The 26,219-nt window shown below is 42.9% G+C and overlaps 1 protein-coding gene across 1 annotated transcript in view; it reads left to right on the plus strand.

Moving 5' to 3' along the window:
* The window catches only part of LOC127224569 (phospholipid-transporting ATPase FetA), a 120,696-nt gene that overhangs the window by 61,269 nt on the left and 33,208 nt on the right, over positions 1 to 26,219 (plus strand). The window contains exons 7-12 of the mRNA XM_051187610.1: positions 1,440 to 1,512; positions 1,844 to 1,914; positions 12,082 to 12,164; positions 13,163 to 13,321; positions 15,582 to 15,670; positions 25,301 to 25,497. Coding sequence (XP_051043567.1) covers positions 1,440 to 1,512; positions 1,844 to 1,914; positions 12,082 to 12,164; positions 13,163 to 13,321; positions 15,582 to 15,670; positions 25,301 to 25,497 — 672 coding nt within the window. The remainder of the gene's footprint in view (positions 1 to 1,439; positions 1,513 to 1,843; positions 1,915 to 12,081; positions 12,165 to 13,162; positions 13,322 to 15,581; positions 15,671 to 25,300; positions 25,498 to 26,219) is intronic.

Here is a 26,219-nt window from a genome sequence, read left to right on the forward strand (position 1 = left end):
CTGTAACAGATACTACAGAGGGGAAGCACAGGAGGAGTTGGAAGGAAAGGGGCACGATCCCTGTGAGCAGAAACATGATGAAAGGAACCACCAACCTGACAGGATCAAGACTGCAGTCCAGCCTTTCTCACCGTGGCCTTGACGAGTACTAAACCCGCAGTTAACATCAGATCATCCAGCTGTCCATGCTTGGGGGCATCTGACCCCTCTGTTTATTGTGTTGCTGACTCTTAGTCACAGTGGATCGTTTCCCCTAGAGTTTTAAATGGCTGAGAGAGCTCTGGAGATGCCAACAGGTGATTTATTATTAAAAAACAAAAGGGGTAACATGGGTTTAAAAAGACAAAGCTGGGCGTATTAGAAGCTGAGCAAGCTGGCGAATTGCTGACCAAATAAATTCAGTCAGATGAACTCCTCACAAGGTTGTACAAGATTTCTGGAGAAGAGTTTGTCACAGAGAGAATTTGGGAGTTATCCAGAGGCCCTGGTTAAACTTTATAACCAGTCGATTTCCACTTAGATATAGGGGAAGCTAATCACCAAATAGCTTCTTTCTAGAAAGCCTCTGGAAGGGAAGCTAGGAGAGGAGGGTCTGATGCCAGTTCAGGAGAGACAACCTCTGGTTAGCAGGCCTTGACTTTTGTTTTGTTGGTTTTGGGTGTTTTTTGTTTTTCAGACAGAGTTTCACTCTATAGTCAGGCTGTCCTAGAACTTACTCAGTAACCCTAACAAGGCTCCAATCCATGATAGAATACATTTTAGCTATTTAATAAAAGAAGGAGCTACATCTATATATGTCCTCTAAGGTATGAAGGTATGTTATTGAATGAAAAATGGAGACAGTAAAGTATCTACTGTTTAACTTTTTTTTAAGACAAGGTCTCACTGTAACCCTAGCTGGCCTGGAACTCACACAAATCCTCCTGCCTCTGCCTCCCGCATCTGGGATTTAAAACCTTGCTGTGTAGCTTTGAAGTGTATGTGTTTTAGAAGATTCTGTGAATTGATATTTTCTAGGAAAGGTTTTGGTTTCTCTGCTTTTGTTTTTGTTTGGGTTTTCAAGATAGGGCTTCTCTGTGTAGCCTTAGCTATCCTGGGATTCACTCTGTAGACCAGGCTGGCCTTGAACTGGAAGAGATCCTCCTGCCTGCTTTTGCCTCCCGAGTGATGGGATTAAAGGCGTGCCCCACACCTGGCTTCTAGGAATTTTTTTTTTTAAATATAACGGCTGTCATTGAAGAACAAATCTGGGGAAAGAGACTTGTCACAAGAAACAGCTTGCTCTGCCTGCCCAGAGCATTCAGCCCAAGGCACGTGGCCCTTCTGAGCGGAGTCTTCATTATCTTGGCCTTTCCTGTTTCTTTTGCTTCATTTTCTCTCATCAAAGCAGAACACTGGGGAACTCTCAGAGCAGAAATTCAAGACCCATTTTCTTACAGGTTTGAGGAGAACAAATGGATGAATGTTCAAGTGGGAGATATAATAAAACTAGAAAATGACTGCCCTGTTACAGTGAGTATCTCCTCTGGCCATGACTTTTTCCTTTCTCTCCCTGAGCCCTGTGGCACTTTTCCCCCACCCCTCTTGGCAACCTTCAGCTGCCTTGCTTTGCACTGGAGTCACCAGTCCTCTGCCAAGAAGCTTGTTTTTGTCCATCTCTCGTCATAGCTCCAGGTAAAATGGAGCGGTCTTGAGAGCAGTGATGGGTCACAGATAATGAGAGCAACCAAGAGCCTGCAAAGCTCTTAGTGTGGGCATCTGTGCCTGAGGGGCTGCTTTCCATCACACTGTAAGGCTGGGCCCAGCCTCCTGCTTCCCTCTTCTCTGACTTCTCTGATTACAGGCAGATGTACTGTTACTCTCTAGCAGTGAGCCGTACGGTCTGACATACATTGAAACAGCAGACCTCGATGGGTGAGTATTTTCCCCTGATTCTCATTAAGAAAATTTAGCCACTTAGTGGGCGAGCATGATGCAGGGAACTAGTTTTATTCTCAGGTGAAAGTAGTAGTTGATGTGCCAGGAAATGAAAGATACGCAAGTGAGAAAAGACAAGAAGCCACGGCCTTGGAACCCTCAAATCTAAGTCTGAGCCCTGGGCAGTAATAATGAGCATTCATCAGATACAGGGTTGGGGAAAATAAACTCAAAATTCTCTATCTCTAAACTGGGGCCAGTCTGCCCTCCCTGTCCTGTCAGTGAGTTCAATGCCTTGTCCTTAAGAATTGCAGACTGAAAATATTTGAAAAAAGTTCCTCTGTACTGAACATGCACAGATTTTTTTTTTCTCATTAGTATTTCTTGAAAATAAGATAGAACAGGTATTTACATAGCACTTACATTGTATGAAGAGAGTGCTTATTGGTTATAAATGATGGACCATTTTATAAAAGATAGCTGAGCATTGATGGATGTAGGATGTGGGGTCCTAGAACCAATTGCTGGAAGTCAGTGAGGGGCAGCTAAATTCCATGATATTGATTAGTGTGAAAGACAGTCATATGATTGCAAATTTTCAGAATGGGGTTACAGTATTCCTAGAAGGAAATCTGAACAAGGAAGTAATTAGTAATTATGCTCTGAAAAGAATTTAAAGTGGACCTTATGTCCTCACAGATGCTAAGGTCTTAACTTGGGAAGATGGAGGCCATTTCAGAGATTTGTCTCATGAGTTTTCTATCAGTCTGCATTGTGCCTGTGATGGCCATTCTTGTTTGTCAACTTGGCAACATCTGGAATTAGCTAAAGCTGAAGCAGCTGGGTACCCTCATAAGGGAGAGGGTTTTTCTTAATTAAATCATTTGAGGAAGGAAGGGCAACCTTTTCTCTGAGCCACACCTGGTAGCACCCTATATAAAGGACATGGAAGAAGGAATCGTCCACTCTTTGTCTGCTTGCCCTCATTCTCAAATCACTGGCATTAGAGCCTACTTCTTTGGGACTCCAGTGTATACTGAAGACCAGCTGACACAGCCAGTTTTATGGACTGAAAGGCTACTAGATTCTTGAACTTTTTCTTGGGAGACAGTCATTGTTGGATTAGTTGGACCACAGCTTGTAAGCCACTCTAAGATATCAGCTTTTTATATATACATATGTAGCATTGGTTTTCTGGCCCCACTAGGTCCCACCACCTTTGAGCCACAAACACACAGGCACTTTATTAATTATGAAACTGTTAGCTGGTGGCTTGAACTTCTTATTGGCTAGCTAGCTCTGTCTTAATTATTAACCCATAACTACTAATCTATGTATTTCTACATGGTCTCATCTTACCAGAGAATGCCCGACTCACACCCTCTCTTTCTGGGATCATATGACAACTCCTCTCTGACTACACTTCCCAGAATTCTCCTTGTCTGGTAGCCCCGCCTATCCTTCCTGCCTGGCCACTAGCCAAACAATGCTTTATTGGTTTACCAATAAGAGAAACATATGTACAGAAGACATCCCTATCATACGTAGATTCATTCTGCTAGTTCTGTTCCTCTAAAGAACCCCGAATAATACAGATTTGGGTACCAGAAATGGTTCTAGAGCAGTGGTTCTCAACATTCCTAATGCTGTGACCCTTAATACAGTTCTTCATGTTGTGACTCCCAACCATAAAATTATTTTTATTGCTACTTTATGATGTAAATATCTGTGTTTTCCAATGGCCTTAGGTGACCTCTGAGAATGGACCTCCAAAGAGGTCATGACCCACAGGTTGAGAACCACTATTTTAGAGCAAAAGAAATATAAGGATGGGTTTTTAAGTTTCTGGGATAGGCTTTCCAACTTGCTGACACATACAGTTACTAAAGATTCCCCTGTAGTATTGGGGAATGTTGAAAGCCCATGGTTCGAAATATTTAAAGGCTTGCTGCATGGAATAAAAAAATTCAGTGACTCTATATATAAAAATTTTGATGATTTGTGAGAAAATAAGGGGAATTATGCTACTGATTGTATCTAGCATTTCTGGATAAATTGAAAACAGAAAAGAATGGACTTATGGATAAAATCAACCAACTTCTCGTACCTCAAGACACAGTGGCAAAGGGAAAGAATGCACCCAGTAAAACAACTGACAGCTCCAGATGTGCATAAATGGTCTAAACGGTTCTGAGTGTGTCCTGGAGGACAGTCTTCTCTCTAGTAACCAGAGAGCTCAAGCTGCAGAAAATCAGATCAAAGGCCCCATTATTAGGTTAACTGAATCACTACAAAAATTTAAATCCCAACCTCAGATGGATGGTTGGGTTAAAGTGAAGGGATTTGTTGGTAAGTTGGGATCCTTTAACTTGGGATAAAATTGTGGGAAGACCCTACTGAGGCTATAGACTTTGAACTCTCAGATTCTGAAGGGTTTATCTGACCTAAGGAAGCAGTCTTTCCACCCTTAGCAGAGGATGTATCCCCATCTCAGCCTTCTGGGGAAATTAATACTTCATTGACTGCCAAATCAAAAGTAACTTTCCCTGAAGGAGACTCCAGGCAAGATAATCCCAAGGTCCCTCAGGGCTCTGCAATATCTCTAGACCTATAACCAGATGTAATTTCAAGTAGAAATCTGGAGAGTAATATGTATGACAATGGGTTTTTAAGAGTATGGGATAACATGGGAAAAATATAAAACTAGATCAGGCTGAGCTTATTGAGACTGGTCCACTGGAAGTCTAGGTTTAATATGGAAGCTTGCACATTTTTTAAAAAAAAGGTGTTAAAAGTTTGTTTTAATGTTTGGCCAAAGCATTTATCAAAAGATGACCTACTGAAGAGGAGTAGGAGATGCCTGATATCCCTTGGCTTAGTGTTGATGAAGGCATTTTAAGGCTCAGGAAGATTCCAGTGCTAGAGCAGGTGTGCTGTGTAAAACCTAATCCTCCACAATGGGAAGGTCCAGAAGACATGCCCTTCACTAATCCTGTAAGGTGCTCAGCATGGTAGCACATGGTTTTAATAGCACTCAGGAGGCAGAAGCAGGCAGATCTCTGTGAGTTTGAGTCCAACCTGGTCTATAGGTGAGTTCTAGACATTCAGGGCTATGTAGAGATATCTTGTCTCAAACAAAATAAAATACATTGGTGGGTACATCACAGAGGCCAGCACAATGACATGGGGAGCTATTCTATAGGCTCAAGATGCTATGTTACAGCATTCTTAGCTCTTGGATTAGCAGAAGCTAGTGTTCTGATAAGACAATAGCTTCTAAGAGGTTTTTTTTTTTTTTTTTTAAAACTATTCTTACAAGTGTTGGTTGATACAGAGTGGGGCAAAGCATGAGTATTCCAGAAGCTGAAACTAGCCTGAGATAAAATAATTAGCCCCAGAACCTACAAAATTCTGATCTCACCATAATATGGAAATTCCATTTGTTCCAACAGTCTCTGCAGATACAGAAGCTTTTTGTACACAGCCAGACACAGCTTCCATTCAGGAGTTTTCATTCACAACACAGGATGGTGAGAGTGGTAGAGGTACATTTGAAGAGCTTTCCCTTGTGCCAGATCTTAGGATGCTGCTGCTCAGTTGGATGAATTAAATGCAGTGGTTTGATTGGGCCCCAGGGAAGCAGGGGCCAGGTGACAGCACTGAATCACCAAAGGCAAAATGACAGTAGTTACTGAAAAGGGCACATGAAACAAAGAAATGTCCATGGCAGACTGACCCATAATGGGCAGAATGGGCAAATAATTTCCGTGGAGGCATGACTCCTATGGACCCATGGTACCATAAAACCAATCATGGTGATTCCAGGCATGAAATATATAAGAAGCTGACTGTATTTTTGTTTGATTTGTGTGAGCAGAAAAAATTCTTAAACAAATGAAGGGTTTGCATTAAGGGACTGCATTAGATTGTGGCAAGCAAAGATCTCAGCCTTTAAACCAATGTCCAGACGTGGGCCAGTTTGCAGACCCAGAGCCCGTTGGATGAAAGTAGTTGTCCCTGAGGAAGGACTTTGATAAAGTACCTAAGAGCTTTACTGCTAGCGTTTCCCAGTCCTTCCCCAGAGGGACCTGCAGCCTTTTACAAGGGTAACTGTACACTGGGGGAAACAATCAGACTTTCCAGGATCTATTGGACACTGGTTCTGAATTGATGGTGATTCTTGGAGACCTCAAGAACATCATCCAGTTAGAGGAGGGGCTTGTGGATTCCAGGTGGTTAATGGAGATTCGGCTGAAGTTCAACTCACAGTGGGAACATAGGGTCCCCCAAATCATCCTGTGCTTATTTTCCCAGTCCCAGAATGTACAATAGGGATAATATATTTAGAAGTTGGCATGATTTTCACATGGTTCTGTGACATGTGGAGTGAAGGTCTTTATGGTGGGAAAGAATAAACGGAAGTCATTAGGTTTGCCTCTGCTAGGAAAATAGTGAATCAAAGCAGTATCACATCCCTGGGGGAACTGTAAAAATTATTGCCCCCATCAAGGACTTGAAAGATGCAAGGTGGTGGTTCCCACTATAGTGCTCCTATGTGGCCAGGGCAGAACACAGCTGGACCATAGAGAATGACAATTGACTATCAAAAACTCAACCAAGTACTGACTCCAATTGCAGCTGCTGCACCAGATGTGGTTTCCTCACTTGAGCAGATTAAAACATTTCCTGCTGCATGTTGTGTGCAGCTATTGATCTAGCAGAAGCCCTTTCCTTTGTACCTGTCCATAAAACCACAAGAAGACATACGCACATCAGAGGACGGGAAATAAATCCAACCACAATTCAAGGGTCTTCTACCTCAGTGAAATTCTTAGGAGTCCAGTGGTGTGGGGCATGCAGAGGTATTCCTTCTAAGGTGAGGGAAGGTTATTGAACCTGGCCCTCCCACCTCCAAGAAAGAAGCACAACATTTAGTGGGCCTATTTGGATTCTGGAGCACATTCCCTACCTGGGTCACTCTGACCCATATACTAAGTGACTGGGAAAGCTGCTGGCTTTGAGTAGGGCCTGGAAGAGAAGGCTCCTCAAGAGGTCTAGGCTGCTTTATAGGCTGTTTTATCACTTGAACTGTATGATCCAGCAGATCCCATGGTCCTTGAGGTATCAGTGGCAGAAAGGGATCCTGTTTGGAGCCTTTGGAAGCCATATAAGTGAATCACAGAAGAGACCTTTGGGATTTTGGAGCATGAGTCTACATCATCCTCAGAACATTATTCTCCCTTAGAGAGAGAGCTCTTGACCTGCCATTGGTCCTTAATGGAGACTGAATGTTTGACAATGAACCAACATGTTACCATGCAACCTGAGCTGCCTATCAGGAGCTGGGTGTTATCGACCCACCAAGCCATAAAATAGGCTATGCACAGCAGCGATCCGTTATCAAATGGATGTAGTATATATGAGATTGGGCACAAGCGGGTTCTGAAGACACAGGCAAGTTACACGGAGAAGTTGACCAAATGCCTGTGGTTTCTACTCCTGTTACAGTGATTTCTGATCCCAAGCTCATAGGGTTTGCCTTATGATCAGCTGATGGAGAAAGAAGACCAGGGCCTGGCTTGCTCATGCTTCTGCTTGCTATGCATGCATCACTCAGAAGTGGACAGCTGCAGCATCACAGCCCCTTTCTGCCACAAGCTTGAAAGATGCCAGCAATGGGAAATCCTCACAGTGGGCAGAACTTTGGGTTGTATACATGTTTGAATATTTTTCTTAGAAGGAGAAGTGGCCAGATGTGTGATTTTTCACTGACTCGTGGACTGTAGTGAATGGACTGACTGGAAATAGCATGATTGGAAAGAGGTAAGAAAGGCATCTGGGGAAGAAGTATATGGATAGATCTCTTTGAATGGGAAAGGATGTGAAGATACTGTGTCCCCTTCTCATCAAAAGGTGACTTCGGCTGAGAAAGAGTGTAATCAGTAGATAGAATGACCTATTCTGTCAACAGCCAGTCTCTTTCTGCGGCCTTCCCTGTCATTGCCCAGTGGGCCCAGGAACGAAGTGGCCATGGTGACAGAGATAGAGGTTATGCATGGACTCAACAACATGGACTTCTGCTCTCCAGTCTGACCTGCCTACAACTGTTGCCGAGTGACAGATCTGCCAACAGCAGAGACCAACACAACCTCCAGATAGGGCACCATTCCACAAGGGATAGGCCAGCTACTGGTGGCAGGTTGACTATGTTGGACCACTTCCTCTGTGGAAAGGACAATGCTCTGTCCTTATTGGAGTAGCTACTTATTTTGGTTACAGATTTCTTTTTTCTGCTTGTAATGCTTCTGCCAAAACCACCATCCTTGGATTTAGAGAATGCCTGATCCACCAATGTATTCCACACAGTATTGCTGCTGACCAAGGAACTCACTTCGCCACCACAGAACTGTGGCAGTGGCCCTTGTTCATGGGAACCAGGGGTCTTACCATGTTCCCCACCATCAAAGGCAGCTGGCCTGATAGAAAGATGGAATTGACTTTTGAAGACACAGTTACAGTGCCAGTTGGGTGGCAGCAGCGTGGAGGGCTGGGGCACAGCTATCCAGAAGGCAGTGTACGCTTTGAATGAGTGTCTAATACATGGTATGAGTTCTCCCAAGCCAGGATCCACAGGTCCAGGAATCAAGGGGTGGGAAAGGGAATAGTTCTACTCACTGTCACCCCTATCTTTCTGTTCCCATGACTTTCAGTTCTGCTGGCCTAGAAGTTTTGGTTCCAGATGGGTGTGTGCTCCTACCAGGAGCCACAACAAGCATTCCATTGAAATGGAAACTCAGATTACTCGCTGATCACTTTAAACTTGTTACCTTTAAGTCAACTGCATAAGATAAAGGAACAATAGTGTCAGAAATTGGATTGCTTCTGCACATTCAGGTAAGGAAGATTATGTCCTTTACGGTGTCTCTTGCAGCTACCATGTTCTGTGATTAAAGTCAATGGGAAACCGCCACAATCCAATCCAGGCAGATGACAAAGGGCACAGGACCCATCAGGAAAAGAGCCAAGACCTGCTGAGGAGGGTGGAGAAAATACAGAATGGGTATAAAGGAAGGTAGCTATAAACACTAGCTAAGACCACTTGACCAGTTACAGAAATGAGAAGTACAATTGAGAAGAGTTAAGAATGTGTGAAGCAGACACCGAGATCGACAATAAATGGGACCTCCTGAAACTGTAAGGCAAAGGACACAGTCAACAAAACAAATGGCAGCCCACAGACTGGGAAAAGATCTTCACCAACCCCACATCTGACAGAGGGCTGATTTCTAAAATATACAAGGAACTCAAGAAGCTAGTCACCAAAACATCAAATGATACAATTAAAAAGCGGGGTACAGAACTAAATAGAGATTTCTCAATAGAGGAATCAAAGATGTCTGAAAGACATTAAAGAAAGTGCTCAACATCCTTAGCCATCCGGGAAATGCACATCAAAACAACTCTGAGATACCATCTTACACCTGGCTAAAATCAAAAACACCAACAACAGTTTATGCTGGTGAGGATGTGGAGAAAGGGGAACAATCCTCTGTTGCTGGTGGGAATGTAAACCTGTACAGCCACTTTGGAAATCAGTATGGCGGTTTCTCAGAAAAATAGGAATCAGTCTACCTCAAGACCCAGCCATATCACTCTTAGGTATATATCTCAAAGGGCGCACATTCATACCACAAAGACATTTGTTCATCTATGTTCATAGCATCATTATTTGTAATAGCCAGAACCTGGAAGCAACCTAAATGCCCCTCAACCAAAGAATGGATAAAGAAGATGTGGCACATTTACACAATGGAGTACTACTCAGCAGAAAAAAGAAGAAGAAAAAACCAGCATCATGAAATTCCCAGGCAAATGGATGGAACTAGAAGAAATCATCCTGAGTGAGGTAACCCAGACACAGAAAGAAAAGCATGGTATGTACTCACTAATAAGTGGGTGTTAGACATAGAGCAAAGGATCACCAGCCTATAGTCCGCAAAACCAGAGAAGCTAAGAAACAAGGAGAACCCTAAGAGAGACATACATGGTCCCCCTGAGAAGGGGAAAGAGACAAGATCCCTCAAGGAAATTGAGAGCATTGGGGGGAGGGGAGAGGGAGTTATGAGAAAGAGAAGGGCAGAATAGCAGGGGTGAGGAGGACATAAGGGAGCAGGAAGATTGAGTCAGGGGAAGAACAGAGGAGAGCAAGAAAAGAGATACCATAAATAGAGGAAGCCATTATAAGTTTAAAGAGAAATCTTGCACTAGGGAAATGTCCAGAGATCCACAAGGATGATCCCAACTAAGAATCTAAGCAATAGGGGAGAGGCTACCATAAATGCCCTTCCCCGATAATGAGATTGACGACTACCTTAAATGTCATCCTAGAGCCTTCACTCAATAACTAATGGAAGCAGAAGCAGAGATTCACAGCCAAGCACTGGGCTGAACTCCTGGAATCCAGTTGTAGAGAGGGAGGAGTGGTGAACAAAGGGGTCAAGACCAAGCTGGAGAAACCCACAGAAAGAGCTGACCTGACTAAGTAAGAGCTCATGGACCCCAGGCTGACAGCTGGAAAACCAGCATAGAACTGAACCAGGCCCTATGGGTGTCAGTTAGGAGGCCTGGGCAGTCTATGGGGCTTCTTTCAGTGGAACCAGTATTTATCCCTAGTACATGAATGGACTTTGGGAGCCCATTCCCTATGGAGGGATACTCTCTCAGCCTAGATACACTGGGGAGGGCCTAGGTCCTGCCCCAAATGATGTGACACACTTCGATGATCCCCCATGGAAGGCCTCACCTCCCTGGGCAGTGGATGGGGGTGGGATGGGAGGATCAGAGGGAGAGGGAAATGGGATTGGTATGTAAAATAAGATTTTTTTTCTAATTTAAATTAAATTTTATTTTAAAATGCAGATATTTGTGTTTTTCCTTATTTTCTTTGTCATGTGATGTAAAATCAATTGAAAGAATATCTGTAACTTCATAATTAAGTTTTGAGGCACTAAAAGAATATTCAAGGGACAGTACCACTTATTCTAATTTATAATGCATTTAAAGTCATATGTGGAAGAATTATATCATGTTAAGTGTAATTATGAGCTGGTTAAATATATATTTGTGGTTGTGAGTGAGATAGTCAGATCATATTAGGCATAATTATGAGCTGGTTAATGTTTTCATTTGTAAATGAAATATGACATAAGGGGACATGATTGTGTGACAGGTTTGACAAGTGTGGATGGACTTGTGATAGCTATTCTTGGCTGTCAACTTGACTACATCTAGAATTAACTATAACCCAAGCAGCTGGGTACACCTGTGAGGAATTGTTTTTAATTAAATTATTTGAAGTATAAAGACCCACCTTTAATCTAGATCTTTTGAGTTGGGAAAGTCGACCTTTAATCTGAGCCACACCTGGTGGCAACCTATATAAAGGACATGGAAGAAGGACTTGCCCTCATCTCATTCTCAATTGACTGGCATTAGAGCCTGCTCATTTGGGATTCCATTGTACACTAAAGACCAGCTGACCACTTGGTTCTTGGACTGTCCGTTGGGAAACAGCCATTGTTGGACTAGCTGGATCACAGTCTGTAAACCACTCTAATAAATCTTTAATCTCGTGTGTGTGTGTGTGTGTGTGTGTGTGTGTGTGTGTGTGTGTGTGTGTGTGATTCATTCTACCAGGTCTATTTCTCTAAAAGAGCCCTGACTAATGTGTCACCCAAAAGCATTTTGGAGTCTATAGTTGTTATGTTACTATCTCTGTGCATTCTTCCATCCAAAAACAGTTAATTGTGATCTTCTATGGACCCTGTGTAGGGAGCATCTTCTCACCAGGGCCTGGTCCATGGCCCTGAAGGGGGGATGCTTGCTGTCTCTGGGTTGTGCTGTACTATTCCTAAGTGCTACTTGTTCTGTGTTGGTTAAAGCAGTGGTGGTAAGCTGTTGCAGAGCATGAAGGAGAGGGGGGCAGAGTGGGTCCCTTTCTGTCATCTCTTCTCCACGCTGCCCCTGAGAACAAGGGGTGGCTAGTGTGAGGAACTCAAGTCCTTAGCCTGTATTCTAAAACCTAATGAGGCAACCCAAACTAGTCCTGTGCTGTTGTTGTGTTTATGTTCTATATATTTGCTGAACCTGTGATCTTTACTTTAGTGAAACCAACCTGAAGGTGAAGCAGGCCATCTCAGTTACCAGTGATATGGAGGATAACCTGGAGCTGCTGTCTGCCTTTAATGGTGAGCCAGGAAATGGGCTGTCCACCCAAACTTTCATCATCAGAGGCACATCAATACAGGAATTCAAAAGGTTCATTGAAACAATATGCAAGTTGATAGTCCTTGACATGGAAAAAAACATACACAACATAATAGGAGAGGTATGTAGATTACAAAAGCCAGCATATACACATAATGTTAAACATGTCTTGGGGAGACATGTTTACATTCATACACAGGAAAAAAACGTACAGGTTGTAATTCAAAGGCTAATAGCATCTTTCTCTAAACAATGAGTACAGTGTTTCTCAAAAGCCTTTAATTCCAACACTCAGGAGACAGAGGCCAGCCTGAGCTTGGGGCCAGCCTGGTCTACTTAGTGAGTTCCAGGCTAGCCACAGATACTTAGTAAGGCCCTGTCTCAAAAAAAAGTTTCATGGTCATTTTAGTATTTTATAAATATTTTACAAGGGACATCCAGCAAGATCGCTCAGAGAATAAAGGCACTTGCTTCTAAGCCCGTGACCTGAGTCTGATACCTGGGACCCACAAGGTGGAAGGACAGGACCAGCCCCCATGTGTTGCTGTCTGGTCTCCACACATGCGCCATTTGCACGTTTCCCCCTCCTCTTACATGCAAAGCAAAATAAATAAAGCCAATAGAAGTTCAAACTATTTACAAAGTACATATTTACTCATCAGGAAGAAGTCAACTGTTTCTATTTTGAAAACAATAATAGGTTCACTTTAGAGTAATATTTTCATTTCTCCGCCTTCATTGTCATTGATCTGACTATACTGATGCTGATAAAGTGCCCTCTTGCGGTTTGTCTGTGTGACCATAGCAATACAGAATTACCACTTTGTTTTATTTTTGTGCGTTCTAAAGGAATGTAGCGCAAGATAGGGAGAAGCTGAGAAGATAGAGCAAATTATGTTATATGTTGTACTATCTATTGTATGTTGTTTTCCTCCCAAGGTTACAGAGCTAGCAGTCTTCCTCCCTTACTTCCCTGCAGGAGAAGTTCGATGTGAGCCTCCCAACAACAAGTTAGACAAGTTTTCCGGAACCCTGCACTATCTGGGGGACAGCTACTTCCTGAACCATGACCGGCTACTGCTCCGGGGATGCATCATCAGGAACACGGATTGGTGCTTTGGTTTGGTGATTTATACTGGTACGCTTCCTTATACTGGCTCACCACCCAGTTGTAGATATTTAGTTCTAAGGATTCAGATTAACATTCAAGCATATATCAGAATAGTAGCTTACTGTTGAACTGATGCTGGATGAACAGGTGGCTGGAGGAGAAATGAAAGAAGCAATTGAGGGGAAAGGGACTTTGTTCCAGGCAATGTGCTCCTAACATTTCATCTCCTCCTTTCTTAGAGGGTGGCTTTGTGCTCAACACTATAAGGCATTCGTGGGTCCTCCCAGCCATGTGTGGACACAGGAGAGGGTGAACAGAAGAATGCAGACAGATTACCCCCATAAAAAGGACACAGATAGTGCTCATTATGGAGAAGAATATAAAATGTTAACAGGCAGACTTCATGTAAGAGAAAAGCACTGTGTTCGTGGCTAAGAGACCTACTCCAGCCCCACCCAGGGTCCTAAAGGTGAAATGCTTCTCAGGAGCGAAGGAGGGGGTGAGAGACCTCTATAGTACTTCACACACAGTCAGAGGGTCATGCTCTTCATTTCCTGTGGTCTTTATTGTTCTGTTTCTACTCTAATAATCCTGTCCTACTTATAACTTCTCCATGCTTCTTCTTCTATCTAAAAACTCTTCTCCTTCAGGAGCCTTGAAATGATAAAAGTTTCTCTCATTGGCCAAAGCACACCCTAGAGGAAGCGATACGGAGCTGAGCTATTTACCAAGGCAGCACAAGGGTCCAAGGCCACAGGAGAAAAACCATGACCAGACAGGGAGGGCACAGTGCCCAATGACAACTTTAAGATACAGATCTATTGTTAGTAGACTGTCAAGTGAAGAATTAGCATGCTTTTCTTAGTAACCTTGGTAGACATCTACGCCTCTGACCTTGTGCAAGATGTAAAATTTTCTTTTTACAAAAAGCCTTTAGTCTAGTTTGAACTTGCTCTGAGGTGAAAGTATGTTAATTGTGGGCAGTAGTCTGAGGAGGGGAACAAGGCAGGCTGTTAAGAGTTAACATTAGGTAACCCTGCTGTACCTCTTATGGCCCCTGAAGCATCTTGAGATGTCCTTTAGAATCACAAGCCACAATATATAGTGTGAGGGTTTCTTGTTCATGGTGTGGTTGAGAAAGAACCTCTGCTCCACTTTGCACCCTTAGTGGCAACAGACATTAATAACGTTGTTCCTTATCTGTCCCTGTGATAAAATATCACTTGAAAGGGAGGAAAGACATACTTTTTACTCAGTTTTCCAAGGTGTTAGTCCAAGGTTGCTTGATCCTATAGCATTGGACCTGGAGCAAGGCCAAACAACATAGTGGGAGTGTGTGGTGGGAAAAACTGCTCATGTCACAGTGGCCGAGAAGCAGAAGAGTGAGAGGAGGGGCCTTCAGGAGCATGCACTAATAACTTTCAACTACATTCCATACCTTCACGTTTCTAGTGCCCCCAATAGCACCAGCTACTGAAGACCAAGCTGTCAGCAAATGCGCTTTTAGGAGATATTTGAAATATAGGCTTTGACACAACCATGACCACAGTAGGAAGAATTTAGAAAGCCTTATCATAGAGAATGTTACTAAACTTGAATTTCTGGAGGTCATTGCTAGAGCATCCACTCTCAAACACGAGACTTAGTTGTCCTTCTATAGAAAATAAGACAAACACCCTCTGGAGAAGCTGAAGAGTCCAAGGAAGTCTTGGTAGACGTTCCCATCTGACTCTTGGTTTGTTAAAGATAGTGGTGAACTTTGGGGAGTCCCATGCAGGAGTCTCATATTACTATGTGCATCCTGAAGCACTCAGTGCAAACTCGAGTCACTGTCCCTGCTCTGCTGTGCTCAAGTTCCACCATGGGCTCTCCCTCCCTCTTAAAAGCCAGGGTGAGCAGGGCCAGTCTTTCTATAGCTCCTGGGAGATAGGATCCCTGCAGCTGCCTTCAACTTCTCAAGAATCCAAACCTGTGAAGGAAGGCTTCAGAGGATAGAATGCTGCAGCTTATGCTGTGTGTTCCCAATGTTTGCCCACATAGCAGGAAACCCAGTACCCCACATCCTCCTTCATTAGAACACGTATAAAAACCGTAGTCGGATGGTAAAAGGCCACAGAAACCGCTGCTTACAATTTCTTCCTAAACCCACTTATGAATATTTTCTCTCAAACTGCTAGCAGTATCTCTAACTAATAGTTTGCAGGTCAGTTCCATGGACATTCAAGGCTGCCTTACTCACTGTCTGTGAGTGGTTCTAAGATCTGGATTTCTCCCTGTTTTTGCTTAGGGCCAGACACCAAATTAATGCAGAACAGTGGAAAGGCTACCTTCAAACGAACACATATGGACCATCTTATGAATGTCATTGTGGTCTGGGTAAGTTAAACACTTCCCCTGTTTCTTTGCATAGACATATGTCCACAGCTGGCACCTCCAAATCAGAATGAAGTTTTTGAAAGTTGCAAGAAGTTTTATGACCCCACAAGCTAAGGTGTGAGTCGGGAAAGAACAGACTCAATGTACAAGAGTCTAGGTTACTCCTTTTGTGCAAGATAATGACAATTAAGAAACTGTTGCCTTTGATAAATGGGACCAGAGTTAATCAAAGACCCCACTTGAGAAATAAAGATACCGCCTCATATCAGTTTTGATAATTACTGTTAATAACCCTTCACATAGACTAGTAGAACACCGTATTTAAACTCCTCAAAGGAGGCAGAGACAGGAGAAGATCTGATAGCCTTGCTCCAGCCTTATCTGAGTTTCTGCTTCAAGTAGAGCAACTTCCCATTATTCTGTTGTATAATGTTGGAAAAGTAGGGGTTCTTCTGCTTTAAAAAAAAAAAAGTCTGAAAATCACTAATAAAGGGAATTATGAGCAAGGGAAAGATATTTCTTAGTTTTAATTTTTAAGAAAATGTACATACAATTTTTGGTATTATTTACCTTCACTAAACTAAACTACTTTCAGATCCTCCCCATCTCTCTACCTACTCAACTCCATGTTCTCTCGCCCCAAAAAATAAAAATAAAGCAAAAGCAAAAGACAAAGATCACAACAAACTAAAAAATTATAAGAGAAAAATACCAAAACAAAGCAAAAAATGCACACACAAAAAGAACACGGAGCCCATTTTATGTTGGCCAACTATCCCTGGGCACAGGTCCTTCCCTGGTAAATGGTTGATATACCCAAGTGCATTCCACTGGGGAAAACTGATTTTACCTTTCTCTGGTTGGGGGTAGGACATTGTGTCCACTTTCCCTTCTCTGTGCTAGGATTTTCTCTGGTTTGAACTTCTGCAGGTCTTGTGCCTAATGTCACAGTCTCTATGAGTTAAAGTGTGCATCAATCTGTTTTGTCCTTGGAGTCACCCACCACTTCTGGCTCTTTAAAAAAATCTTTCTATCTCCTCTTGTACATAGACCTAAAGCCTTGACTGGTTTGACCATTTAGGTGTCCCATTTAGGGCTGAGTGCTCCAAAGTCTGTCATTCCCTGAGTATTTTCCAGTTGTGTGTCTCCATGTTAATTCTCATCAAGAAAGAAGCAGCCTCTGTGATGAAGGATAAGTGATTCACGGATCTGTAGCAATAGCAATATGTTATGAGTCATTTTATTACTGTGCTCTTTTAGCAGAATAATAGTAATAAATTTATTTTTGGGGACCATGGCCTACCTAGTCCTGGGTCCTTGCCACTTTAGTCATTCAGATATGGCTGCATCTCATGAAGTGGGCCTTAAATGCATTTTCTAAAAGTGGTTGGTTGCCCCCATAACATTTGAGTCACTATTGCACTAGTGTATCTCACAGGCAGGTTGCTGTTGTGGGTCACGGGGTTTTAACTAGGTAATACTGAAGATTACTTTTCTCCTCTGCTAGTATGCAAAGTACCTTCCAGAATCATGAATGCCAGTCAGTAGAGGTGAAGCCTCTAGCTAGGCACCAGCTTGATTTCTCCATGTTTGATGATATAAATAAGTGGTGTCCTCCACAATGGGGCCTCACCATCTGGTTGTGGAGGGTAACGAATAGCTTTGGCAATAGCGTATGGTGTTAGGGGTGCATCTATGGGCCCCTTTGGCCAATGACTCAATAAGATGTAACCCATTCTTGGCACTGGAGGTTTTACTTGGTGGTATAAAATATACAGTTGGGATAGTGTCTCCCTCTATATGTAATAACTCTACTGAAATTCCTTTCATGTATGTATGTATTTTAGGGAGCTTCTGTGTAGTAGGTTCCCATGTGGCTTTTTAAAAAAGCCTTTAGTGTTAATCTTTCTGCCCATATTCCCTCCCATTACAGTGCTCTCCCATCCTCCTCCCCATTTAATCCTCCTATCCTAGTCTCCCTTCCTTGGATGACTCCCTCATTCCTCCAGCCCCCTTACTCACTCCATAACCTCTGTAGATATTCTGATTGAAACACACATCCAAAGTTAACATCCATACATAAGGAAAAAACATCGGCTGGGTGGTGGTGGCACATGCCTTTAGTCCCAGCACTCTAGAGGAAGTGGACCTTTGTGAGTTCGAGGCCAGTCTGGTCTACAAAGTGAATTCCAGGACAGCCAGAACTAAACAGTGAAACCCCATCTCAAAAAAAAAATAAAAATAAAAACAACAACAACAACAACAAAAAGAACATGGAATATTTGTTTATTGGGGTCTGGGTTACCTCACTCAGGATGATTGTTTCTAGCTTTACTCATTTACCTATAATCACTGTAATTTCATTTTTCTTAATAGCTGAATAATATTCTGTTGAGTAAATGTATCACATTTTCATTATCCATTCATTAGTTGATGGACATTAAAATTTTCAAATTCTTAGATTTTGTGAATAAAGAGAACATCAATAAACATATGAAAAAAGTATTTCTGTATTAATATTTAAAGTTCTTTTGCTGTATGTCCAAGAATGGTATAGGTAGATCTTGTGGTTGGGCAATGTTCAGCTTCCGTAGTATCAGGACCAGTTGGTACTCCTACCAGCAATGAATGAGTGTTTCCCTTTCCCTGGACCCTTGCCAGCATGTACTGTAGTTTATTTGTTTGGGATTTTTTATTGATCTTGGCTGTTCTAATTGGGGCAACATAAAATCTCAAGCTAGTTTTAATTTGCATTTTCCTGGGAGATAAAAATATTCAACATTCTCTTAAGTGATTCTCAGCTATTTGTGTTTCATCTTTGAAAAACTCTGTTTAGTTCTATATCCCCTTTTTAAAACTAGGTTATTTGTTTTCTTTGTATTCAATTTTTTGTTTGTTTGTTTGTTTGTTCTTTGTATATTCTGACACTAACCTGTCAGGTGAATGATTAGTAGAGATTGCTTTCCATTCTCTAGGCTGCCACTTTGCTGGAATGATGACATCTTTCTTTTCTCCCTCTTCTTCCCCCACCCCACCTTGGTTCTTTGAGACAGGATTTCTCTATATAACATAACAGCCCTAGTTGTCCTGAAACTTGCTTTGTAGACCAGGCTGGCCTTAAAGTCAGAGATCCACCTGCTTCTGCCTCTTGAGTGCTTGAATTAAAGGTGTGTGCATCACCACCACTGTTAGAAAAGCATGCTCAAAAACCATGCCTGGGTGGGCCTCTTTTGCTGTACAAAAGTTTTTCAGTTTCATGACGTCCCACTTGTTAATTGTTGGTTGTAGTGCCTGTGTTGTGTTCTGTTCAGGAAATCTTTTCCTGTGTCAATGAGTTCAAGTGTATTCCTCACTTTCTCTTCTATTGTTGTGTTCCTTGGTCCACTTGAGTTTTTCACAGAATGATAGACATCGATCTATTTTCATTCTTCTATATGCAGCTATTCAGTTTGACCAGCACCATTTTTTAAAGATGCTGTCTGTTTTCTGGTGTGTATTCTTTGCTTCTTTGTTAAAATTCAGGTGTCGGTGTGTGGAATTGTGTCAGATCTACACTTTGATTCCATTGAACGACACGTGTTTTTATAAGCTGATACCATGTTGTTTATATTACTATAGCTCTGTAGTGCAACTTGAGATCAGAAACAGTGATGCCTCCAGCAATTCTTTTATTATTCAGAATTGTTTTGGTTATACTGGTTTGTGTGTTTGTGTGTCTCTGTGTATTTCCATATGACATTAAAGATTGGGGATTTTTTTCCATTTTTTTTTATTGGTGGTGGTAGCACACACCTTCAATCCTAATGCACATACTATTAGTCCTACACTCAGGAGGCAGAGGCAGGTGGAGTTTTGTGAGTTCAAGTCCAGCCTGGTCTACAGAGCTAGTTCCAGGGCAGCCACGCCTACATAAAGAAACCCTGTCTCAAAAAATAAAACAAAATTAAAAAAATAAATAAATATGATTGGGTTTTTTTTTTTTTTTTTTTTTTAGTTTCTATAAAGAATGTATTGGAATGTGGTAGGATGGCCATGTGAAGAGACCATGACCATGGCAACTCTTATAAAGGAAAACATTTAATTGAGGTGGCAATTTACAGTTCAGAGGTACACTCTATTGTCATCATGGTGGGGAGCATGGTGGCTTGCAGCCAGACATGATGCTGGTTATATCTTGATCAGAAGGCAGCAGGAAGTGGACTGTCTATCACACTGAGCAAAGCTTGAGCAAAGGAGACCTCAAAGCCCGCCCCCACAGTGACACACTTCCTCCAGCAAGATCACACCCACTCCAACAATGCCACTCCCAGTGAACTTATGGGGGCCAGTTACATTCAAACTACCACAGCCATTTTCTTTCTCCTTTCCTTTTTTTATTTAAAATAGATTCTTCTCTCATACATTACATCCTAGTCACAGGTTCCCCTCACTCCACTCCTTCTAGTTCCCCCTACTTTCCCTCTCCTCCAGATTTACTCCCCCTCCATTTCCTCTTCAGATAAGAGCAGACCTCCAAACAGGACAAAATGAGATACAATAAGTCTGGACAAGGCAACCCAATAGGAAGAAAAGAGTCTCAAGAGCAGGCAAAAGAGTCAGAGACACACCCACTCCCCCTGTTAGGAGTCTCATAAAAACACCAAGCTAACAGCCATAACAAATACACAGAAGACCTGGTGCAGACCCTAGCAGGCCCTGTGCTTGCCATTTTAGTCTCTGTGAGCCCGTGCAAGCCCTGCTTAGTTGATTCAGTGGCCCATGTTTTCCTGATAGCCTCCATTCCCTCTGACTCCTGCCATCTTCCCTCTCCATCTTCTATGGGGTTCCTCCATTACCAAGGGGAGGGACTTTATGGAAACCTCCAGTTTAGACTCTCTCTCTGCATAATGTCTGGCTATGGGTCTCTGCACCCCCTCCCATCCCCTGCCAGAGGAAACCTCTCTGATGACATTGGAGTATAGCAGAATATCATTAGGAATACACACACACACACACACACACACACACACAAACAAACACATGTGTGTGTGTCTGTGTGTGTCTCTGTGTGTGTGTGTGTGTGTGTGTGTGTGTGTGTGTGTGTGTTCATTCCTCTACCCTTGTCTCTGGTTTATCCAGTCTGCAGTTCCTGGCCCTCTAGGCAGTGTTGGGCATGTGCTCCCTCTTGCAGCATGAGCCTCAAACCAGACATTGGTTGGCCACTCCCACGAGCTCTGCCCAACCATTGCCCCAGCACATCTTTCTGTAAGGAGAGATTATAGTTGGATGATTTTGTGGCTGGATTGGTGTCCAGGTTTCTCTTTCCATAGCCCATGGGTACTTTCTCCAAGCCCACACCAGCTTGACATTTCTACATTCAGTGAGCTGTGTAGAAGTTGTCCTCAGCAATGGGGCCCTGCTTTCAGTTGTCAGAGAGCAACCGTCTGGGTTGTTTAGGGATTTCCACAGAATCTCCTTGACCAACAACTCAACTGAATATAGCCCAGTCCCACCACTGGAAGCCTTGTCTGGCTACAAATGATGGCCAGTTCAGACTCCATATCCTCCATTACTAGGAGTCCTCACTGGGACCACCCTGATAAACCTTTTCTGAACAAGGGAATTTTTAAAATGCTTAGTGGTCATAGCTAGGACTGAAGTGGTGGCTTTGGCTGCTGGCTCCACCCCCTTTGGCTTTCCAACATGGCAGGGGTACATTTACCGCCAACTCTTTGAGCCATGCTCGTTGCCCCAGCTGTAGGGATGCAGCAGGTCCATGCTGCCATTAAGCACCTTGTAGCATGTTCCTCACAAATCCCATTGAAGTGCTCCATAGCAAGACCTGGCCAGCCATTTGTGCTGCCACCATGAATCAGGAAGCCATCTCTTAAAGTGGCCAGGACTCTACCTGCCTCCAGAGCTCACCTGAGAAAATGTTGCTAACAAGAAGCCATGCTTGACTAGTTCTTTTGTGTTTAGAATCCCTTTTTAAGCTTTTGTCACGTTTTACATGGAAAATTTTGCCAAACATGGGGGTGCCACATGTAGTTGAATGTTTTTCTGTGTCCCACTGGTCTCCCTGGACTAGTTTCTCTTCTGCTTATGGGCCCCACAGCTGCTTATAAAATAATCACTTAGAAGACAATAGTAAGTATAATTGTTTGGCCAATGGCTCGGGCTTATTACTGGCTAGCTCTCTCATATAAGTTAACCCATCTGTGTATCACCTCGTGGCCATGGCTTACTGGTGATGTCCTGGTATCTTACCCCTTTGGTGGTTACATGGCATCTCTCTGACTCTGCCTTCTTTCTTTCACTATCTCTGTTTGGATTTCCACCTACCTATATTATGCTTGGCCATTGGCCAAATCAGCTTTATTTATCAACCAATAAAAGCAACACATATTTACAGCATACAGAGGGACATCCCACATCAGTAGAGTACTCACATTATATGTTTAAGGTTATGGATGCAATCCCCAGCACTACAAAAAATATAAGTAAGAAAAGATTTAAAAATTATCCTTCCTTTTCAAAGTCCTTTTAGATGCAGTGCACACAGCCTTAAAAATTAGGAAGGCTTGTGGAGCTTTAAGAGTGGACACAAGCATCCACTCTTTTTCTGCTGCGGAGTGCTGAGCCTTAGCAGTAAGCAGAGGTCCATGTCCATGTCCTGACTTTTTTTAATGAAACAGATGATCACAGTCAGTAACTATGGAAAGTGATATTCTTAGCAACATCAGGAGTATGTGATGTCACTCAGAAAGCTAGGCCACATAATCAAAATCATCTTCAAAACAGGACATCTCCCGTCAGCCTAGACAGACTCAAGTGTTTGTGCGTCTGTCTGAAGAGCACTGGCAGTTAGTACTTGACATCTGTAGTGGGATTTTTAAAGTATTTTCACTTTATTAATTATAGCTTTATTATAAACAATGAAAAATCAAGAAATTCATTAATTGAAGCAGAATACTGGCAAGTATTATAAAATTCCACAGGAAAAAAAAAACAGCAAAGGCAAGTCTATGACCCTCAGATCATATTATTGCATATTATGGTTTATGTGTAAAATGCTCCCAGAAGACTCGTGTATTTGAGAACTGTGTCCCCCTACAGTTTGGGGAATTATGGAACCTTTATAAGCTGGGCTCTGCTCGAAGGAAATGACACACGATGGGACAGCTTTGGGGGTTGCGGCCCAGCTCCACTCTGGCTCCAGCCCATTCCCCGGTGTGCCACAGCCTTCTCTACCTGTGTGGTCTGCATGTCTAAACTATCAGAATCAGTCCTTCCTTGAGGTACTTCTTTCAAGTGCTTTTTCTCCCCAACAAGAAACAAGTACACTGAGAACCCAGTGTGTGCCAGATGCTGTAAGAATCATGTGTGTCAGTTATGTGAGAGGATTCCAGTTCTGAAGCATGTAAGACCATTGAGGGGAGGTGTCCTTATCAATGCACACTAGTTGTAAGTTTCATTCAGTGGTCATATCTGGGGCTAGGGAAATTGCTCAGTCAATAAAGTGCTTGCCTTGAAAACAGGGGGACCTGAGTTTGAACTCCAGAACTCACATACAATATGAGATGTGAAAGAAATGCCCCCCTTGTTATCCCAGCTCTTGGGAGGCGAAGGCAGGAATATCTCTGGGACTTGCTGGCCAGCTAGGCTAACCTGACTAGTGAGCTCCAAGTCAGTGAGAGAAAAGGAGATGGTTGGTATTCCTAAAGATGGCATCCTCTGGCCTACACACACAGATAAACACGCGTGTAAATTCATGTGCACAAACATTAACATGGACATATTTTAAAAAAAATAGTCACATCTATCCAGCTAGACAAAACTTCTCAGCATCGAGGCTCTTTTTCTTGTACTTTATGTCTTCTAGGGAAGAAAAAAAATTAAATGTGTGTCAAGTCCTGTTTAAAGATTGCAGATTGGCATGGAAAGTAGGTATGGGTGAGGGTGCTGGAGAGATGGCTCAGCAATTAAGAGCGCTTGCTACTTTTCTCTTGTACCCATGCTCAGTTCCTAGCACCCGCAGCAGACAGCTTACAACTACCTGTAGGTCCAGCTTCAGGTGATTTGATGCCCTCTTTTGGCCTTCGCAGGCACACACTCGCACACACACATATAAGTCTTTTTCAAAAACGTTATGAAACCGTTTAGAAGAACAAAGGGGGCAGATAAGAGGGAAGAGAGGTGAGAAAGGTGGATGTCAGAAATGGGAGGGAAATATGTCCGACATACAGCGTATACATGCATGAAAAGTTTAAAGTGTACAAACAAATAAATTTAGTGTTAAGGGGTTGCATGGCAACCATATGTGAAGAAATAAAAAGCCTGTAGCCAGGGATTGTGAGTGAATTCCAGGCCAGCAGAGCTACATAGCAAGACCATGCCTCAAAGGGCACAGAGGAAAAGAGGAGGAGGAATATGGAGGAGGAAACGGATCAAGAGAAACAGGAAAAGGAGAAGATTCTCAGCCTCCAGAGAGGGTTTGGGAATCAGAATAGCATTTGACCTCCTCAGCAGCAGCAGCAAGACCACATCAGCATCTACAATAGTTTGTCCAGAAATGACTTGCTGCCTCTAATCCAACAATCAGATAAGCAGTGAAATCTAAAATGGAGGCTGGGGAGATAGCTCAGTGGCTAAGGGCACTACCTGCTCTCCCAGAGGACCCAGGTTCAATTCCCAGCACCTACGAGGCAGCTCACAGCCCTCTATAACTTCACTCCCAGGGGATCTGAGGCCTCTTCTGGCTTCTACTGAACAAGGCACATACACAGACATACGTGGAGGCAAACATCCATACATATAAAATAAAAATTAAAAACAAAGTATAAAGAAGCATCTGTATGTGTCTTTGACCATCGCGGAAATACAAACCAAATCATATTAGGGGACCAAGTGGCTACACTCAGACCCCATTTTACCTCAGTGAGAATGGCTGTCATCATGAAAGCAAAACAATGGCAAGAACACCATGAAAAAAGAATTCTTATGTTCTACTGGTGGGGATATAAATGAGTACAACCGTTATGAAAAGCCATGTGGAGGCTTCAGAGACAGTAGAAGTGGGGTTCCCACTTGCCACAGCTGTAGCACTCCTGAATATAGACCCGAAGGAATCAAAGTCAGCATTCAGACTCTTTGTAACCGCGCCCTCCAGGAGCTGCAGGGGCAGTGGGCCCGTGGTCTACCTTCCAGCTTTAGCAGATTCTGAACTGCTTACATGATTTCCTCACCGCCCTCTCTTCAGCTGCTGCCAGCCAAAGCCACACCGCTCAGCATGTTTAAGTGGCAGCCCCTCCCCCCACATCACTACTGGAGTGATTAGGAGCCTGGACTCTGCTCACAAGGCTTTGCTAGAATATTCTCCCACTCTGAATATCGAGTTCCTACTCCACCATCGGCAGTTTCCATCAATATCACACAACCTGTGCGTTGTCTGGTAGTCAGAACCTCCCTTCAAACACACACAGATGGCTCCTGCTGGCCTGCCTTCCTTGTCCTGTGCTACTAGGGTCTCCATCTCCAAGGAAACACACGTAGATAGAGCTAAGACTCCAGAAGGCAGGATGAAGAAGCACATTCCTTAGATGAATGTTCGCCTAATTCATATTCTGCTTTTTTGTTTTGATTTCTATGCAGATTTTCCTGGTTTTAGGTGCAATGTGCCTTCTGCTGTCCATTGGACATGGCATTTGGGAGAGCAACAAAGGCTACTTCTTCCAGGAATTTCTCCCATGGCAACATTATATTGCTTCATCGGCTACAAGTTCTGCCCTCGTTTTCTGGTCCTACTTCATAGTCCTCAACACCATGGTTCCCATTTCCCTCTATGTCAGGTAAGGCATCTTTGATTGTTGTTTGTGGGGCAGGGGATGACACTATACTTCTTGTTTTAATAACCAACTAGAGTGTGATCTTTTAGAAAGTATGTACTATCATCTTTATTTTTTAAAGACAAGAGCTTGCTATGTTGCCCAAGCTGACTTCAAACTTCAGATCCTCCTGCCTCAGGCTCCATAGTCCTAGCTCACTATGTATCCTTTGTTTCTTTTCTTTCCACAGGCTTAGTGTATCAAATACTCTGAGGAGTAGCTAAAAACTGCATAAATATTTTTCATGTCTAGAACACTGTGCTAGATAGTATATGATTTATAATAGGATAATTTTCTGTGCCCTTAAGTAACCTGTAAGTGACTAGATAAGACATGCAAACACCTGAAACAAATAGTAAAAAGAAGCACAAACTTGGTATTGCTTAATTATGCCAGGCAGCCTTCCCTTGTCAATGAGGCAGATCCTAAACATTCGCTCTCCGGTCAGCTATGCAGAATGAAGAATATATTTTCCCATTTAAAAAAAGAGAGAGCGAAAGTAGAAAATAGGCAATATAGTTTCAACAATGAACCCACAGGCTCTTACATGTGAATGCTTAGCAGGGCTAGAGATGAGGCGTGGTCTTGTTAGAGGAGGTGTGTCACTGGAGGTGGGCTTTGAGGTACAAAAGCCCATGCCAGGCCCCGTATCTCCTTCTCTCCCTGCTGCCTGTGGGTCAGGATGT

This window comes from Phodopus roborovskii, unplaced genomic scaffold (assembly GCF_943737965.1).
Source record: "Phodopus roborovskii unplaced genomic scaffold, PHOROB, whole genome shotgun sequence".
NCBI classification, from domain to species: domain Eukaryota; kingdom Metazoa; phylum Chordata; class Mammalia; order Rodentia; family Cricetidae; genus Phodopus; species Phodopus roborovskii.